Source organism: Equus asinus, chromosome 2, assembly GCF_041296235.1.
Source record: "Equus asinus isolate D_3611 breed Donkey chromosome 2, EquAss-T2T_v2, whole genome shotgun sequence".
Taxonomy (NCBI): domain Eukaryota; kingdom Metazoa; phylum Chordata; class Mammalia; order Perissodactyla; family Equidae; genus Equus; species Equus asinus.
In genome coordinates, this window is record NC_091791.1 from 131,574,596 (window position 1) to 131,593,343 (window position 18,748).

Below are 18,748 nucleotides of genomic sequence, written 5' to 3' on the forward strand. Positions count from 1 at the left end.
TTGGAAATATGATCCTGAAATTTTTCCTGGCTCCATATATAATAAAACCTATTTTTTCTCTGCCATATTTTTTGCATGGAGTTTTGTTCCTTGGCCCTCCAATGAGGTCATGGAAGCATCTGGAATCTCCTCTGAGGGACTAGCTGAGTTCTCCCTCCACAGGTCCGGCTTCAGCCCAAAATCTGCTCTAGTCGTGTCAAGTGTGCCTTTGCCCCTCTTCAACCCACAGTTCGTACTGAAAGTAGAGAGTTTTTTAAAGTCAGCATATCCGATATAGCACAGAACTGCTGAGAGAGTGGCAGCTGGTCTGTTTCTCCTAGGTGGTAGCTCGAAGGTGCCCTGAACTAGCATATTCCAAGTTTTGTGAATTCCTCAACATCTAAGTCATGCCCGTGAGCTCATCAGCTGAGACACCTTGGTTCCCCACGCCTTGGGGCCTGGAAATGGGCTTTAACTTGGCACTGGAGAGTTAGATCTGTGGGTCAGACCCGGGAGAAATCGCTGCAGGGTTTAAGGGTAACATTTATTTTTAGATCCTTACTGAGAAATGCTACCTGCTGGGCCAGACTCTTGGGCCATATCATGTCTGTCCTTCTTAGAACCTCACAGTCTAAGGGAGGGTTGGCTGCAGAGGCACCAAGAGCCAACGACGGCTCGAGAGCAGTTTTGCACGCTTCATAGGTTGCCAGCTGCACGAGCCTCTCCATAGCGTCAAGGGCCAGCGTGCCAGCCTCTGGTCCCCTGGCTGGATTGTACAACAGGCAGGCCAAGCCCCTGCTCTGGGCACTGAAAACAAAAAGCAAGAAAGAGGAATATTTGTCACAGAATTTGATATTTAATAGTTCCCAAAATAAAACGAAAGCAGTCCTCGTGGGAAAAATCAGAACTTTGTCAGGCTTCACCCCATGCGTTTTTTGGATTAGTGTGGTTTGAATTACTCTGGCACATCAACTTTTCAGTACTTGGGGAAGTGGTTCCCAACTCTGATGTTCATTAGAACTTTTGAAAAATACTGATGCCCCGGCCACACCCCTGAGATTCTGATTTCGTGAGTCCAGGTAGGGCCTGGACATCATTTTTTTTTAACTCCCCAAGAGATTCTCCTGTGCAGCTGGGTGTTTGAACTGATGACTTAGGTCTTCTAAAGATCTCCATCTGACCCTGAACTCTCCCCACTCTACCCTGTCCCCTCCACTTGCCCCAAACAGCAAGGAGAGGACCCTAGAGGGGCTTTTTAAAGTCACTTTTTAAAGACAAACAGACACAAGACCATCTGAGCAGCTGGCGAATGATAGTCTGCGCATCTCCATGCAGCTGCTGCTTTGGTTTGAGGTCTCCGCTCCTGTGGGTTCCCCGGGGGACTCGACCCTGGCTTCTGTGGCTGCCCCTCCGGAGGAGCGCCGGGGGCTGCCCCACAGCCATCTCCTGCTTGTGATCCTTCCCTTGTGCTCGGGTTCCAGCTCAGAGGCTTTCCAGAAGGGCGGAAGGAAAGGGGCCAAGAAGGTAATGATTGTCATCACAGATGGGGAGTCCCACGACAGCCCGGACCTGGAGAAGGTGATCCAGCAAAGCGAGAGGGACAACGTGACCAGATATGCTGTGGCCGTGAGTCCGCCCGTCCTGCCCCCTGCTCCTGCCCAAGGGCTGCCGGCTGCCTTCTAGAGGCTTTGCCATCAAACCCCTGGGGTTTCTGGGGAATGAGCAGCTACCCAGGCCCTCAAAGGGGCCTCTCCTTTTTTCATCCTCTGCTAAAGAGCAAGTCAAACATCTTCTTTCCACACTGCCCGGGCCTATCCACAACAGTTGTGGGGTTTTTTTGTCTCCATTGCCAGGGAGGTTCTGCAACCTCAGAAAACTAGAAAACACCCCCACGCGCCTCCCACCTCCAGAACCCCATCTCAGAACAGGGCCTGGGTCTGGCCCTTACAAGAGACTTTTTCAAAATGCAAATGGCACTTTAGCTTATGCTCATGACTACCAGAGTAGTGGCTCCAGCTGGCCCTGGGTCCCCAGGGTCAGGGGTCATGGGCGTGCATGGAGGTCTGTGCAATGTCCTGGTTTGTCGCCCCTGCCCCCTGTTCCCTGGCAGGTCCTGGGCTACTACAACCGCAGGGGGATCAATCCAGAAACTTTCCTAAATGAAATCAAATACATCGCCAGTGACCCAGATGACAAGCACTTCTTCAACGTCACCGACGAGGCGGCCCTGAAGGACATTGTCGATGCCCTGGGGGACCGGATCTTCAGCTTGGAAGGTGCGTGATCCATCCCGAGAGAGGTCCATGCTCCTGGGCTCCCATCAGATGAAGCCCAGGGAGCGAAATCCAGCCCCACAGAGGGGACTGGGTTCACAGGGGCCTCACTCACCATCAGTGCCTACCCCTGCGTGTCACCGTGCTGGCCGCCAGCCTGCGCGCTTTCTGAACAGCCCCGGAAGGTGGTTTTGCTGATAGTCTCCTCTTTACCATTGAGAAAACTGAAGCGCGAAGGGGCTGAGTGCCTTGCCTAAGCTCCCACAGCTTGGGAAGGAGTTGGGGTTTGAATGAGGGCTGCCAGATTTAGCAAATATAAAATACAATGTTTGTGGCAAACTTATACTAAAAAAGTATTTGTTGTTTGTCTGGCATTCACATTTACTGAGCGTCCTGTGTTTTATCTGGCAGCTCTAGTTTGCACCCGGCTGAGCCTGACTCCTTAGCCGGAAACACTTGACCCCTGAGCCCCACTGCCTCCCATCCAGAAGCACCTTCTGCAGGGCCCCGTCGGGTGGCCCCTCTCCTTGCGGTTTAATCTCCAGCTCTGAGCTGCACACACCTCACTGGCATCACGTGTTGCTCTAGCGGGCCCTTCCCTTCCTGGGCTTTGCCACATGGGACGACTGTGGAAAGAGACAGAGGCGGTGTCCAAAGCCTGAGCAGTCTGCAGCACATCAGAATGACAAGCTACAGACACAGAAAAAGAGACAAAAACACCCTCATAAACCAGGCTAAAGGAATAGAAAGTATGGACCTGAGTTTTGACACTCACAGTAGAACTTAAATATCCAAATCACTGTATTTCTCCTCAAAACAGTCGCCTTGGGTGACGAGAACCTTGGTTCCAGTGATGTGCTTGGAGAGGTCCTCTGTGGGGGGACCTTCAGCACACATGGGATTTCTCGTGCAAATCGGTGGTGGTGACAAGTCCCCCTCCTGAGGGCCAGTTTGATGTTTGAGACCATCCAGAGGCATCTGGAACCAAATCTGGTGAAGAATAGGAATGAACAGAGTGGGGAATTCCAGTTCTTGCCAAAAATGTAGACTACTTCTTTCCACGCACCTTTCCTGGTCTTTCCCCTATTTGACAGTCTTATTGTACAGGATACCCGCCCTGTAACAGAAGCTGTCCCCAGCCCTTTTCAGCCATGAGCGGCCTACTAATGATAAACCCGCACGGCCACCTGGCTCCTCCCGGTGTAGGGCACCAGCCACGAGGGCAGACGAGGCTGGACCCAGACTTGGGCCCCTGTCACCTCCCTGAAGGGGCCGCTGGGACACAGGTGCTGGGATTGAGCTGCAGCGTGTCTGGCACTCAGCAGTCAGGTGCGGAGCTGACATCCTTCTGTCCCTCTGTTTTAGGCACCAACAAGAACGAAACCTCCTTTGGGCTGGAGATGTCGCAGACCGGCTTTTCCTCGCACGTGGTGGAGGTACGTGGGTGGAGAGCTGCCTCCCACGTGCTCACTCTTGCCAGCCTCTGCCTTGTCATCCCGCCTTACCGGGCCCTCTCCTCCCCCTTCTCTCTTGCTTGAGGTCTCTCCGCCTCCCATCTTCTATGGCTGGAGGAGGGAAGTCAAGGCCTTCAACTTATAATAAGTTGTCTCGGGCGCTTTTGAGCAGAGCATGGGCTACAGATAATAAGCCCACATACCCCTCTGGCGACCTCTCTGTGCAGGGTGCTGATGGAGCGTTTCCCCCCAGGGGCCCTTTCAGGCACAGAGCCTGAGGCAAACCAATTGCACGCACTCCACTAGCACCCATGCGTGCCTGGGGCAGCCTGTGTGTGCAGGGGGGCGGCGTGTTGTCGACGTTGGGAGGGTGTCCAGATGTTGCAGATGTGCTCCGGCAGATGGCCCTCCTGGGCCCCCTCCCTGTGCGGACTCGGCTTCACATTGCAGGTGGCCAAGGTGGCACATGGCGTCACAGCAACATGTTGTGTCTGGGGCTCTGCGGCATGGGCCCAGAGCCTCAGGCTGCCACTCACCTTGCACTTCACCTGGTTCTGATTCACAAGATGGGACTGAATGCTCACAGGACCGCAGGAGGGGCAGAGCCTTATAAACTGTTTGGGAGGGAAAGCCCTGCCGGGAATCCCACGTGGGGAAAGCCCATCTGTGCCGGTGTCAGCACGTGCCCCGTGGGCATGCTTTGGACAGACAGGTGTCCTAGGTGTTCTGCCTGGGCTGGCACTGTGGGGGAGTACTTCTGCCTCCTAATTTTCCAGAAAAGGCCTTTTAGACCATCCTACTTATACATCACCTTCATTATCCCACTGAATTCTCCCAGCTGCCCTGTGAGGTGGTTAGGGCAGGATTCCTTGTTCCCAGTTTCCAGATAAAGAAACTGAGTCAGGGAAAGGTTGAGTGATCTGCAGAAGTGACATTTGTGAGAGAAATATTAGTCTCCTGCTGTCCCCTACACATTAAACAGCTGCTCCATGAGAGAGTGTGGAATGTAAGGGGTCTGAGTCAGAAATCCCCAACTGGCAGGGAGGGGAGACAGGCACGACATGCAGCAGGCAGATGGACGGAAACGTGACTCATGCTCAGCTTTTCCTCGACTGCATCTGGACCATCTCATGCCCACTTGAATGCAGCGAGATAGAAATGTAACTGCCCTACAATAGTAACAGTCGTGTCACACGCGCAGAGCACTTTAAATTTTTCCAGGAGATTCCTGCCCCTTATTTCGTGCTCAGCCCTGCAAGGTTGGCAGGCGGTAATCGTTGTCCTGTTTTAGGTGGTCAGACCAGCAAATGTTTTCAGTGCCTTCTCTGTGCTGGATCCCAGGAGAGGCAGGAGGCCTGCCCTCAAGGAGCTCGCAGTCTGAGGGTAAGGAGCCAGGCACGAGGAGAGACGAGGGCATCCATTCACACCAGATAAGGAAGCAAGTCATGCACTGGCCCCGTCTCCTGACTCTGGGGTCAGGGCTGATTAGAAAATGCAACAGGAAACTCAATTTAATTAAATCCAACAAGCAATTGTCAAATGCAACCAAGGTTATTCCAGACCAATGTGACCAGAAATTATTCTTGCCACCAGGAGTCAATTTGCAGACAATCTGGCACAGTGGTCCTCAGCTTTGGGGGTAGGATGAAAGAAATGGTAGACTTCTCGTAGGTAAGAGGGTATAACTTCAGGAGGCCCCCCATCCATGGAGCCCCTGGGAAGACCCCGTGCTCAGTGGGGGAACCACATGCACACATCTAATGCTAATCAAAGCAGCGTGTGCTCAGGGTCCTAGAGAAGACAAGGCCCAGCCTAGGGGAGGGGGCAGACAGGGGAGGGGCTGGCACTTAGGCAGGCCCCTGAGGACAAGGATTTCTGCAGCCACGGGTGGCAGCAGGCAGGACAACAGAAGAAGTGGTGTGCACAACACTGGGGGAAATCTGAGCACACATGGGGGGCCAGCGCTGATGTTGGGGACAGTGAGAGAGAATGAATGTCCCAATCTCTCCTTCGTTCGTCCCACAATCATTTTTTGAGCATCTCCTTGTGTGTCAGGCTCTGTACTGGGCACTAGGGATATATAAATAGATAGAGATCAAGGTTTCCGCTGACAGCAGCTCATGGTCTAGTTAGGGAGAAAGACTCTTAAATGATAAGCTCACTCTGCTGCTTCTAACACTGTGATGTGTGTGCCCGGGAATCAGGGAACCTGAAGGCACGGGGAGGTCAAGATAAGCTGCAGGAATTCAGGGAAATTTGAGCCGAACTCTGAAAATGGCCCAAGCAGCTCAGTGTGTTGAGCAAGATGAATCCGTGCAGGATCAAGTGGTGCCCCAACTGTGAGGGGAGACCGGGAGCTGAGAGCCCCTGCTTGTTATTTAGGTCAAGGTCATGCACTGCCCTATGCAGTTCCTTCCAATATGCCCAGCTCTTTTTCATTTGCCTAATTAGAGAGACCCACATGCCCCTCCCTATCCTGCAGATACAGACCCCAGTTCTTCTAATACCCCCAAGTCTTGTTTTCAAGTGAAAGGCATCTGTAAGTTTTTATCTGATAGGATTTTTAAAGAGATGATGATGTTTGAGTCCGAGACTCTTTAATACTTAAGAAAACAAAAACAAAAAACTTTCCAAATCCAAAGGAATGGGGCAATGATGGTGGGCTGTCTGGCGCTGGGACGGGCCATCGGGTTGCTATTTTAGAGCACGGAAGGTTTTCAACGCCAGCCACTGATGCCATCATAATTGGCCACAGCCGTCCTGTCCCTGGGAGTCCAGCTCCGCGGCTCTGAGGGTCAGTCAGACCTCTCTGGGGGTTGGGGCCCATGGGTCCAGCCTTTCAGCTTTGCCAGAGCAGGTCCTGAGCCCAGTGAGTCCATCTCCTGGGGGACTCCACAGGATGCTCCACAGACGGCCTCAGGCCGCTGCTTCCTGCAAACATGCTGCAGGAGCCATCAGCAGCCCTGGGCCTGTTGAGTTATGTCAGAAGGAAAGGTCTCTGGTCCTAGGGGAGGGACCCAGTAGAATGTTCTCAAATGGCAGAGGAAAGACCCAGCGACTCGTCACCTGGTCTGCTGCCATCTCTCTAGCAAGGAAACTAGCCTTCGAGTTAGGGAGGATAAAAGCAACAAGAGGAAGGAGGGACCAGAGCCCAGGGTAGTAGAGGAGACCCCAAGACATCACCTGGCTACTCAAAGAGCCCAAAGCCTCAGGCCACAGGAAGTGCATCTCAGGCTGATGACCAAAGATCTGAGCCATTGGGGAACCCAGGGAGCTGAAGCCACCCCAGGGAACTCTAGTCTTGACTTGCAAAAAAGGGAAAGAACATTCTGGGAATTACCATCAGGAAGACCAGCTATTTGATCCCTGGTCAAATTCTAGAATGGATTTTTAAGACAATGGTTCCATTAGCATTTGGAAATGGATGCAAAGGTCACTAATAGCTGGAGTGGCTTCTACAAGTGCTGGCTGCCTGCTGAGGTGCTAAACTCCCTGTTGGCTGGGTAATCAAGAAGAAGCTGCATGAATCTGCCAGAAAGCTTGCAGAAGGAACCCATACCTTCCAAAGGGGGTAGACGCTAAGAGTCTATAATCCCCATGGGCCACGAGCGGAAGGTGTGGAAGAAGGAAGAAGACTATAAATAATTGATGCTTGATGCCCGCTGGTGACGGATGGAGCTGCTGGGGAGCTCCTCCTATGGGACTGCTCGGCACAGGAATTCACCCGGACCTCCTACACTGCCGTCCATAAATCTCCCCAACACCAAAAGTTCATAGAAGGAAGCAGTTTTATTAGGGTGAATCTCGTCTATATAAAATCCTTGGTGACTCAACCCAAGATGGGAAATCATTTTTCCTTTAACCTGCGCATGATGATCCGGCGGGACCAGCCCTCAGCTGCATTTGAAACAGGCCAAGGTAGGGAAGCCCCCTATTTCCAGCCCAGCTGCGTGCCCTACCCCTGCCTGTCAGCCCGTGCCCTTCCCGCAGGCCCACTGGGGTTGTGGACTGCATAGCTAAGGTTATCAGCTGTTATCTAAGTTTCCCAGCTGTTGAAGGCTTAAAGCTGTAATCTTTCCTAAGAGTTTTGCATTTGAACTACTTTTGCATATTTGATTCAATCAAAAATGAAAGAAACTAATCCATAATGGAGAAATAAGGAGCTGCTACCTAGAGGCTGTAAGCCCCTCTGAGCCCCCATAGTGGACTCAGGCAGTCAGGGCTGTCCACGGCCCCACCCCATGGGGCCAGGACGTGCTAGCCAGGGACTTCTGGCATGCTGTTCTGATTGTCTGCAAGTTGATGCCTGGTGGCAGGATTCATTTCTGTTTCATTGGGGTCCTCCCAAGCCCAAGGCCATGTCCTCCCGCTGTATTCTCGTGCCCAGTGCCGCACTCCTGGGCCTCATTCCCAGGACCTCTGAGGAGAGACACCCAAGCCTCTGATCTGGAATGAGCAGTCAAGTCCAGTGTGCCCCATGCCCCCTAGGCCCCCTCCACGCCACCCAGCCACCGGCTTCCAGCAGTGCGCAAGGGGAGGGTCTCCTCTCCACGGAAAGGTTGAGGGCCCGTTTCCAGTCTTTCCTGCCCAAGCACGTCTACACCTCGCGGCTCTCATCCCTTCTTAGGCTCCACTTTGAGCTTATTGAAAACAAGTCTTCTAATGACAGAATGGAGCAACTAGTTAAAGCATACTCCACCCTCTTCATGATGTGTTTGCCTTAGAAGGGGCTCTTGGGGACAGGGTCTTGCCCCGCTACGGTCTCTCTGAAGATGGACATGCAGCACTAGGGAGCCATTGGGGAGCCTAGGGGTGGAGACGGACTCAGTGCCGTCTCCGTGGTCTCCGTGCGCGCCAGCACGCAGGACCACCAGCGGCCACCTCCACCTGCCTCCACACTCCGGCCTCCCCAATGCCAAGAGCAATTGCTGGCATCTGATATTCTAATGCCATTACAGCTGGGCAAGGGGAAAGCACTGCCTGGCTGTATGGCCTCAGACAAATCATTTCACCTCTCTGAACCTCAGTCTTTGAGCAGATGTCTGGAAAATATTTCTGGAATTGAATCTTGAGGCTTGGAACTGGAAGTGTTCATTTTGAGACTTACTACAAACCAAGTAAAGTTTTTTTAAAATCCTTTCCTAATTCCACTCTGCACCCACCCCGCCCCTCAGTTGGTCAGCCCGTCCACTGGGTCCCCAGAATAGAGTGTCCTGTCCTCCATCAGAGCACTTCTCACGGGCTGCCGCATTGACTCTTTTGGAGCTCTCGCTCTTCTTTGATGCCCGCCTCCCCGGAAGTGCTTTATGGATGAATTAATGAATGAGAGAAGCTACTGTGTACCCAGTCCTTATTGGCTGCCAAGCAGCACGCTAAGAATTAAAAAGGCTAATTCTCACGACACAACTATTTACATCTAAAGAACCTCTCAGTGAGAGGGAGAGAAACTTGCCCAAGGTCACACAGCTAGAAGCTCTGGAGGTGGGACTGGAACTCAGGAATGCCTGAGTCCAGATTCCTGCTCTGACCGGCAGGCCAGGGCCTCTCACGCTCAGCCCTAGTGACACTCCGGGCTGGAGGATTCTTCGCTGGGGGGCTGTCCTGTGCGCTGCAGGTGTTCAGCAGCATCCCTGAGTTCTACCCACCAGGTGGCAAAGCATCCTCAACACCAGCCCCAGCTGTGACAACCAGAACTGTTTCGAGGCATTGCCAAATATGGCCCGGGGGGCTGAACCGCCCCCTGTTGAGAACCATGGCCCTAGACTCTGCTCCTTCCCGTGCCGGGGACACAGACTGGTGGGAACACAGAGTTCGGGGGTGTGTGGCCACAAGCCCAGGGAGCATTCGGCTGTGCTGGAAAGGCAAGACTGCTCCAGAAGCCAGGTCAGAGGGCAGCTGGGACCTTAGCTGGCAGGATCTGATGGTGGGCACAACACTCTGGTGAGGACGGGTACAGGTCGTCCTCCGGGAAGGCAGGGACTTCGCCTTGGACCTTCTGAGGACAGCCAAGTCTGCATCCTCATTTCTGCACAGAGCACTAGGAAAGTCAGCTTGCACAAGGGTCCGTCTGTGTGAGGCCACCCAGGCACACCCTGGTAATATCCAGTGGGAGCCTGGGGGGCCCCATAGGAAAGGGGGCATAAGTCAGGGAGCCAGGACCAGGTCTGGAGTGGTGCATGCGGCTCTTCCCCGGAATGCCCTGCTGCTTGTCTCCAGCTGGCCTGCATGCCTGGCTCCTTCTGTCCAGGCTTTGGCCCTTTTTATGGCCCTGCCCCTTCCAGATTTTCTCCAAACTCAAAACGTCTGGCTCCCCAAGAAGGGAAAAGCCGGCTAGTGCCCTCAGCCAGCCCACTCCTTGCAGTGCACCCCATCCTCAGTGGGGCTCTCCCTGGCCCCCACAGGCCCCTCTCAGGAAAGGGCCTCCCACTAGAAGCCCAAGCCTGCAGCCGCTGGCAGAACACAGTGGCATAAGATGAGACCTACGAGTGATCACCCGCCCACTGTGCCTAATCCAGAAGCCCGAGTGGAATTCACAAGCCCCACGTCCGGTGAGTCAGCCTCGGCGCCCCCTCCGCTAGATCCCAGGCACCTGGCCTGGGCCAGCCCTTCTCAGTACCTCACAGAGGCTTCCGGTCATCTGCAAGCCAACAATTCATCTTCAAAGGCCTCTCTGGGAAGCAAGGAAGCCTGGTCTGCAGTTGCAAACTTGAACTTAGCAGGCGGAGAGAGGGAGGAAATGAAGAGAGAGAGAGGAAAGCCCAAACGTCGCACTCCTCCTAGAGAGGGGCTCAGATGGAAAATCTGTAGCAGAATCCAGGAGCTTCTGGGCAGAAGATGGGTATTTTCCCTTCTCCTCTACCCGTCTCCCTGATCAAAGTCCCAGCCCTGCCTCTGACTTGCTGTGTGACCTTGAGCAGGTCCCCTTCCCTCTCTGAACCTCGGATTCTCATTTGTCAAGCGCAGATAATGAACATCTGTCCTACTGGTCTCACACAAATGGGTGACTGGATGAGAAAGTCCGCCAAGAATGGAGGACACCCCAAGTGCGAGGAATGTTGGCGGTGGCTGTGTGGGCAGAGTCTTTGAGGCCCTGGCTCCGATCCCGGCCCAGGTGCATTGTCAGGCTCTCCAGGCTGAGGCGCGCACCCAGTGGGAGGGAGAAAGCTGATTAGAAAGTGCGGCATTAGACACAACCAAGCACATCAGACTCTCCCAAGACCAGCTCATTGATAGTCATAAAGACACAGTGTGAACAGTCAGTTCTGCCTCTAGGACATCAGAATTTTAACCCTTTGATATAGATCAAGGGGCTGGCCCCGTGGCCGAGTGGTTAAGTTCGCACGCTCCGCTGCAGGCGGCCCAGTGTTTCATTGGTTCGAATCCTGGGCACGGCCATGGCACTGCTCATCGAGCCACTCTGAGGCAGCGTCCCACATGCCACAACTATAAGGACCCACAACGAAGAATATACAGCTATGTACCGGGGGGCTTTGGGGAGAAAAAGGAAAAAATAAATAAAATCTTTTTAAAAAAAAGAATTTTAACCCTTTGATAAGCTCAGCTTTACTCTTTAAATTGACACCTTGGAAGTGAGCAAAGGAGGCTTAGGTTCAGGTCCATAATCTCGCCCTCCGCCGCCATGAGTGACACTAGCGCCCGGGGCCCTGCCTCTGCGTTTAGGGACGGCTCTGAGGGTCCCGAGGCCACAGTCATGCTCTCTCCTGGCACCGTGGTTTTGGGGGTGAGGGGAGATTGAGTGCCTTGGGCCCCACATGGCAGGGGAACCTCAGATCCCACCAACCAGCCATGCTTAGGGACGCTCAGTGGGAGAGAGGGGACTTCACCAGCCCATGCTTTAACAGTCTGCCCCAGCCCAGCCCGGAGCCCCCACGGTAACCCAGGAAGGCGGCCCTCCCTGCTCTCACCACCCTCCTCGGCCCGGCATCGTCCCTGGTCACTCCTCTTCCTCTTCTAGGTGCTTACTGTTTGTCCGCCTGTGCACACTAGTTATGTGAATTGTCTGGGGGTGTGGAGGGGGACAAGGTGCAGGTACAGCCCAGAGAGTGAGTGACCCGGTCCTTGGAAAATGGCCCTGGAGTCAGTAACATGGAGACTCCCCCTCAGAGAGCCAGAGCTTCCGGTCTTCCTGCCCAAGCATTGCAGCAGCCGCTTACCCTGCAACTAAAGACAAGCCCCTGTCCTCTGGGGGTTGGCTGTCATGGATGTGGCCCTGGCTTATCTGTCCAGCCTCATCTTGAGCCACTCTGCCCCCTCTTACTCAATGCTCCAGCCCCATCAAACAGCTTTCAGTCCCTTGAAACCAAAGGCTCTAAACTCTCTCCAGCCTCAGGGCCTTTACACAAGCTGTCTCCTGACAGAGAGAGAGAGAGAGAAATTTGCCCAAAGTCACACCAACTCTTCTATTTTCTGACCCTACCCAGCTTTCAGGTGTCTGACTAAGCTTTTCTTGACCCTTATCTTACTCAAAAAGGCCTTTCCTGACCCTCATCTCAATCTAAATTAAACCTTACTATGGTTTTCCCTCATCACATTTATCAGTTTGCAACTGTTATATTTATTTGCATATCTATTGAGCATTTTTGAGCTCCATGAGGTCAGGGATGATATTCTCAGCACCAAGCAAGTGTCTGGCACAACGTAGGCATTCACTGAATTTTTACTGAAGAAATGAAGACGTAGGATTTATACACAGGGAAGCAACTCAGACACTGCTGGGGAATGTGGAAGGAGGCCAAGGGCAGGGACACAGCTCAAGAGAGTCTCAGAAGGGAGGTATAGTGACAAGAGATTTCCTAGAGGGGTTTTGAAGCCCAAAGAGGAATGGAGGTTTGGTCCTGGATTTGGAGTTTGTTTCTAGAACATTTCTTTTTTCCTAAGGTCCTATCCTTGGGATCAGCTTAACCCATTTTGTGCTAAAGATGGGATGGGGCAAGAAGGTCCTCGGCTCATTCAAAAGCCGAGAATCCTGGCTGGAAGTTAGGCTGCTAAATAATGAGCCCAGGAGAAGGTGCCCACGGTGGCTGGCAGATTCTTCACGGTACAGCCTTCCCGGTGAGGGGCGCCCGGGAACTCTAGCTGACGTGTGTCCCCTCCCCAATGACAGGACGGGATTCTGCTGGGAGCCGTTGGCGCCTATGACTGGAACGGAGCTGTGCTAAAGGAGACCAGTAGCGGGAAGGTCATTCCTCTGCGCGAGTCGTACCTGAAGGAGTTCCCCGAGGAGCTCAAGAACCACGGAGCATATCTGGGTAAGAGCCAGAGCCGAGGGCGCTGATGGGCAGGGGGTGGGGAGGGGCCCCGGGGGCCCCAGAGCCCACCCACACACGAGGCGAGGGGCCTGGCTGTGCATCTTCTGTGCTGATTCAAGCCCGGGGCAGGGGCCGCTGCCTCTTCAGCCTGGCATCCACCACCCCCAGCACCACAGCTCTGGAACCGGAACAGGCTCTCGGCAAACAGGTAAATAAATGACAAGCAGCACACCTGTACCTCCAACGTGTTTCAGTCGATGCTTCTAAGACACTGGGCAAGCTATTGGCATGTCTTTAAAGCTTTCTGCCCTGACTAGGGTTTCAGCACTCTGAACCTACCTTCCAAGGCAAAATGCAGGTCGAGGGGAAACCTACACTCGTGCTTATGCCTTACTATTCACCATCAAAGCCAAAGTGACTGCCCATTAGCACTCTGGAAGTGGACATTCTCCAAAGAGGAGCACCAATCACTGACGTCCCAGCACTGAGCCCTTAACCCGCTGACCCCAGTGCCCTCCAGTTCCAGAAAGCAGGGCCCCAGCCGTCCACACCAAGGCCCACCCACCACAGCTGGGTCCTTTCAGAAAGGGCTGAGCCAGAGCCAAGGACAGCAGGGAGTGAACGTCCAGGGCTCCCACTGGCTCTGGATCTTTCTGAATTTCAGAACCACATCTACCGTCTGTGAAGTCACTCGTCATTAATGCCTCCTCTGACCCCAGTCCGCTGTGGACCTGGGCCATCCAGAGTGGGCAGTATCTGTCCGCACGTCCATCCTCTCCCTAGTGCTCCCTCCCATCCCCACTTTGCCCCTCAGCTACTCTCACGGCCTGTGATGCTACCCACACTGTGGTTACTCCATTTTCCATCCCCAACCTTGGGACCCTCAGCTAACAACAGGGCAGGATGCCAGAATCTGGACTGTGCCAGAAAATCTAGAGGATCTAGAAGCTTCTAGATCCCTAGAAGTTCCTCAACAGTACCTGGCCCTAGGGCCTGGGTTCCACTGAATTCTGTTGATATTAGACCCGGCCTGCGTACAGAGCACCTGTGGTCGATGCTGTCAGAGTGCAGTGGAAACCAGGACACAGCCCCCGCCCTCAATCTGCTTCCCAGCTAGTTAGAGAGAAAGAAAAATCAGTACACAAGTGAGGTCAGAGCCCAAATAAATAAAAAGGAGGGAGTGAGTGGATGCCTTGGCTTGGCAAATGCTCAAACACTAGGAAAGATGTCAGAAGAACAAAGGCTTGCACCCTTTACTTCAAATCAGTCGTGGTATCTCGTGCTCCTCATAGTGCCGAAAGTGAGGACACCAAGTGCGGGCGTACGACGCAGGTGTCACGAAGCATTAAATAACAGGCAGATAAATAACATCAGGGCCCAGGGCCCCAAGCAAGTGGGAGGCATGCTGTGGGTGGTTGTGGCGCCTCAGCCTGGCACATTCTGGCACCCGTGGTGCAGGAGCTGGGCCTACACCAGCTCTCCAAAGCAGGAAAAGATTTGAATAAGCCACAAAGGTCCAAGCAAAAGAGGGCGGGGCGGGAAGTGCTAGGCGAGTTCAGGACCCAGGAGGCAGACGGTGTGGCTGGAGCGGAGGGGAGCAGGGGGGACAGGAAGGGGAAGGCGGGGGAGGGCCGGCTGCAGCAGGAGGCCTCGAAAGCCAGGTTAGGAGGGTTGAGCATTTTCTTGTTGGCAGTAGGGAGATAGTGAGGGTATCTGAGGAGGGGGCAGCAGGATGAACGCCACCTCCCTTCCCCAGCCCAGCAGAGCCGTCCTCCTCCTCCCAGAAGACGCTGGTGGGGTAGAGCCAGGCTGAAGGACCCTCAGGAGGCCCAGCTGTCTTCCCTTAACCACAGTCAGTGCCTTGGGTGGGGGTCCTGAGGGAGTGCCTTCTCTCCTCCTCCTCTCTCTGGGGCTCATCCAGTGAGGGCAGTGTCTGGGATCTCTGGAAGAGTCCCCCCTACGTGCCCCGAGGGAAAGGAATGGTTTAGGGGAAGGAGGCTGGGAGGCCAGGCTCTCCGCCTCCACACTGAGGAAGCTGTATGGACTTCTGGCCACGGGACCTCTTGGCAGGCCTTCGGGGAGGCTGGTCCAGCTTTTGCTGGACCAAGAACCACATGGGAACTGAACCCACAACCAACAGACTATGGGAAGCAGGAAGTTCTCAGTGCTGCTGGGAGCTTTGAGAGTCAGCCCACACAGGCCCCCAGGACGTTAGGCCCTCAGGCCTCGCCACCACCATGGTCCCTCCTTCCGGGGAAGCCTAAAAGTCCAGGGTCAGTGGAGAACACTGTCAGTAGCACCACTGAGGGCTCAGCTCAGAAGAATTCTTTGTTCCACACCTCAAGGCTTATCCCACCCTCCCCTCGTGTATTTATGGTTGTGCTAAGTACACGGCCACGTTAGCCACCTACATGCGATATCCTGGCCTTACCGACCTTTCAAGCCCCACTTCCCAGAATTCACCTCCAAGAGTCAAAAATGATGTATCTGGAACTCAAGTAGCCCGGCCTACTGCACCCATGCTTCTGGCCACCAAATCAGCCAGATGCTCGTCCACGCATCCTGCAGCCACTCTGGAAGCAACCGGTGGGACCCGAGTGACAGTGTTCCCCACACACATGCACGCGGGCACCCACGCAGAGACATGCATGCATGGTGGAAGGAGACATCTATTCCCCAGAAACAACCGAGGAACTGCCAACAAGGCCGGACACCCATCTAAAAGCTAGGATCCAGTATCCAAATCATCTGGCAGAAAGTGGGAGTCTCAGCTTTGCACATCTGCCGGGCCCCCTTTCAGTAGAGTCGCCGGAAGGTGCTGCATATGCACAGCTCCAGATTCACCGTGATCGGGCCAAGCCAGCCAAGAACACGGACTGGTGGCCTTTCCAGAAGGAGCCCGTGGGCATCCATTTCTGCCTCTTTTACATGGTGTATGTGTGGACTGAGGGGAGCCCAGGAGCTCCCTCCTTTGAGTCTGCAAAGCTGTGGGGCTGCAAGAATCCCTGAGCCTCCGCGGGGATGCACAGAGTGGAGCAGTTCCTTACACCTGCACAGCCAACGCTAGTTTTCATGAACCACTTAGCAGGAGTTTGTGGGAATGAAGAGGGCGCTGGTTGGTCCTGAGAGAGACAGTTCCTGGGGATCAGAACAAAGGTTGAGTGAAGTGTGGCTAGGGCTCGCCCTGCTCCCTGCTCCCTGTACTCCACCGTCATGTGAAGGAGGGGATGTGTACGTTCCCGGTCAGCAGTGACTTTTAGTGGTCCCACTGGCTTCTTTCATTCCCTCCGGCAGCGGGTGGGGTGCAGTGAGCTCCACGCCCTCCACAGGCCTCTCCTGAGCCCTCCTCTCCCAGGCCTCCTCAGCTGTGCCTGGGAATCACGGCTCTGCATTTTCCAATAAGCTCGGCCTGCTCTGAACACACTCCCTGCACCGGCCCAGCCTTGGGCTCAGCTGAGCCATGTGCCAGTCCCTCTCAAGGCCTGCTGAGGACTCGAGGCCAGAGACCAGCCTGTTTCCTCCTGTGGCAGGGTACACAGTCACGTCGGTCGTGTCCTCCAGGCAGGGGCGGGTGTACGTGGCCGGAGCCCCACGGTTCAACCACACGGGCAAAGCCATCTTGTTCACCATGCACAACAATCGGAGTCTCACCATCCACCAGGCCCTGCGGGGTGAGCAGGTAAGGGAGGTGGGGGCCGGGGGTGGGGGCTGAGGAGGCAGGACAGAGAGGGGAAGGGTGGGCTGGAGGGTTCTCTGAAGCTCGTCTCTTCCCTCTTAGTAGGACTGTCCCCAGACCACAAACATCCTTCCTGGTTGCGGGGCACATGCCTCCTTCACACCAGCCTTGGAGCTGGACTGTCCTGTCCCCAGAAAGCCAGGCCCTGGTCCCAGCTACAGCAAGGAGAACCTGGGAGAATGTGCTGCCTGCGTTTCATGGACCTCTTGCCTCTGCCGCATTTGCCCGGCTCTGCCCGTCACCGCCAGCTTCTCTCTGGGTCAGGGCTAGAGTTAAGAGCTGGAGGGAGCACCTGGGCTCTGGCTGCCCAGCCTGGGCTGCCAGGGCCCCCAGGCCTCCTGAAGGGGCAATCATGTTCCTCAAGCCACCCTCTTGCTGCTGGAAGTGGGAGGAGCTGTGCATCCACCCACAGTGAGGCCCCATGGGTTCACCAAGACGCCAGCTTCTTTCCTTCTCCTGAAGTAGTACCAGTGCAGATCCGTACAGCTGCTGATGCCGCTGCCCCGCCCGGGATGTGGTGGGCAACCAGACTCTGTTGCTAAGAGTCTCGTGTTGGAGGGTCATGAATGGAGACTGGAAAACTGTGATAAGTCACTGGTGGTGAAAAGATGGAAAAACAGGGTTCTGATCCAAGTCATTTCAATAGCCCAGGAAAACTGGAGTCCCGAGAAGCAGCGTAGCTTTTCCAAGGTTATATGGTGGATGCATGGCTGGGTCAAGCTCAGAATCCAGGACTCTTGGTGGTGCTGTCTGCATTATGCTACCTCCTGGCAAGCCCCAGCAACCCCCAAACCAGGCCTCGGCACCCCCTGCCTGGCAGCATCCAGCATCCGTGGCACCCTGGGCCTGAGCAGGGCCCTGTGCAGGCCCGTACTGTCCTTCCCAGCTTGCCCTCACTTCTCCAGAGCCTGGGAACAGCCCTGTCTCCTGCCTCTTCTGCTGCCCTTGGCCTGTCACCATGAGGATGGGCTCCTCACTAGGTCTAACCTAAACCCCTCTAGCTGCAGGAAGCCATCGTTGCACCGTTCCTCGTCCTGTCTCAAAGGCACCGGTGGACCCGGGTGCTGCTCTGTCCCCCAGCCTCCATCCTGCCCACCCACACTCCACCCGGCAGGCTCTTCCAGGAATCCAAGGCTAGACCTTGAGAGCTGGAGGGAATTTGCTGATGAATTTATCGCATTTTTACTGCCCGGTTCCGCCTCCAACATCTGAATGAGAAACCACAGTGCTGCAGGCAGCTAAATTAAGTGGATTCCAAATCGCCGTGACACACACAGCTGAGGCCACAGATTTACACAAACATCCCCTCCCTCTTCCCTTATTTGCTCTGTCTGCCTCTTAATTACTTTATGTAGGCACCTCTCTTCCCTCCCCGACCCTGTGCTTGTGATTTCCTCTTTCTCTCTTCTGTATTTTTATCTTTCTCCTCAGTTAAAAGCTTTTAATGCTTGAGGATAGATCTCCTCTGGAAGCGTCCTCAGCCAAGGGCTGCCTGGGTGGGTGGATCACGGGCTCGGGTGTCGGGACCCAAGTTCCAAGCCAGCTTGGGTGTGACTAGCCTTCTGACCTTGGGCCAGTGGCTCAAGTTCTCTGAGCTTCAGCTCCTTGCCTGTGAAGTGAGGGCGGTGATCTCTCGGGAGGTGGCCCTGGGGCTGTAAAGGAATCCCACCAGGCCTGGTGGCCGGAAAGGCTCCTCCCCGTTCCTAAGGGGCCCACTGGTCCAATGCACATTTGTTGAGTCCCTCCTGTGTGCCAGGCACACACCCAGGCCTGGAGAGAACACAACACGCACAGTGCCCACTCTCATGAGGCACCCCATGGAGGAAGCAGGTGCTGGTGGGAAGAGTACACAGCTTGGGAGGCATCAGGAGGGACATCCCCTGCAGGGAGTGGCGTGGGGAAGGGCAGGTGGACATTATCTGGGGGTGGGGAGCGGTGCAGACCAGAGTACTTGCAGAGGGAAGCCTGGAACCCAGCCAGGGCCTGGGGCCTGTGGAGGAGAAACATCACTGGGATGTCAGAAGCGGGGGTGTGAGA

At 54.8% G+C, this 18,748-nt stretch overlaps 1 protein-coding gene across 1 annotated transcript in view; it reads left to right on the forward strand.

The window, feature by feature from the left end:
- Positions 1 to 18,748, forward strand: part of ITGA11 (integrin subunit alpha 11) — a 116,997-nt gene that overhangs the window by 68,009 nt on the left and 30,240 nt on the right. The window contains exons 8-12 of the mRNA XM_070499218.1: positions 1,461 to 1,605; positions 2,090 to 2,255; positions 3,618 to 3,688; positions 12,831 to 12,975; positions 16,506 to 16,654. Coding sequence (XP_070355319.1) covers positions 1,461 to 1,605; positions 2,090 to 2,255; positions 3,618 to 3,688; positions 12,831 to 12,975; positions 16,506 to 16,654 — 676 coding nt within the window. The remainder of the gene's footprint in view (positions 1 to 1,460; positions 1,606 to 2,089; positions 2,256 to 3,617; positions 3,689 to 12,830; positions 12,976 to 16,505; positions 16,655 to 18,748) is intronic.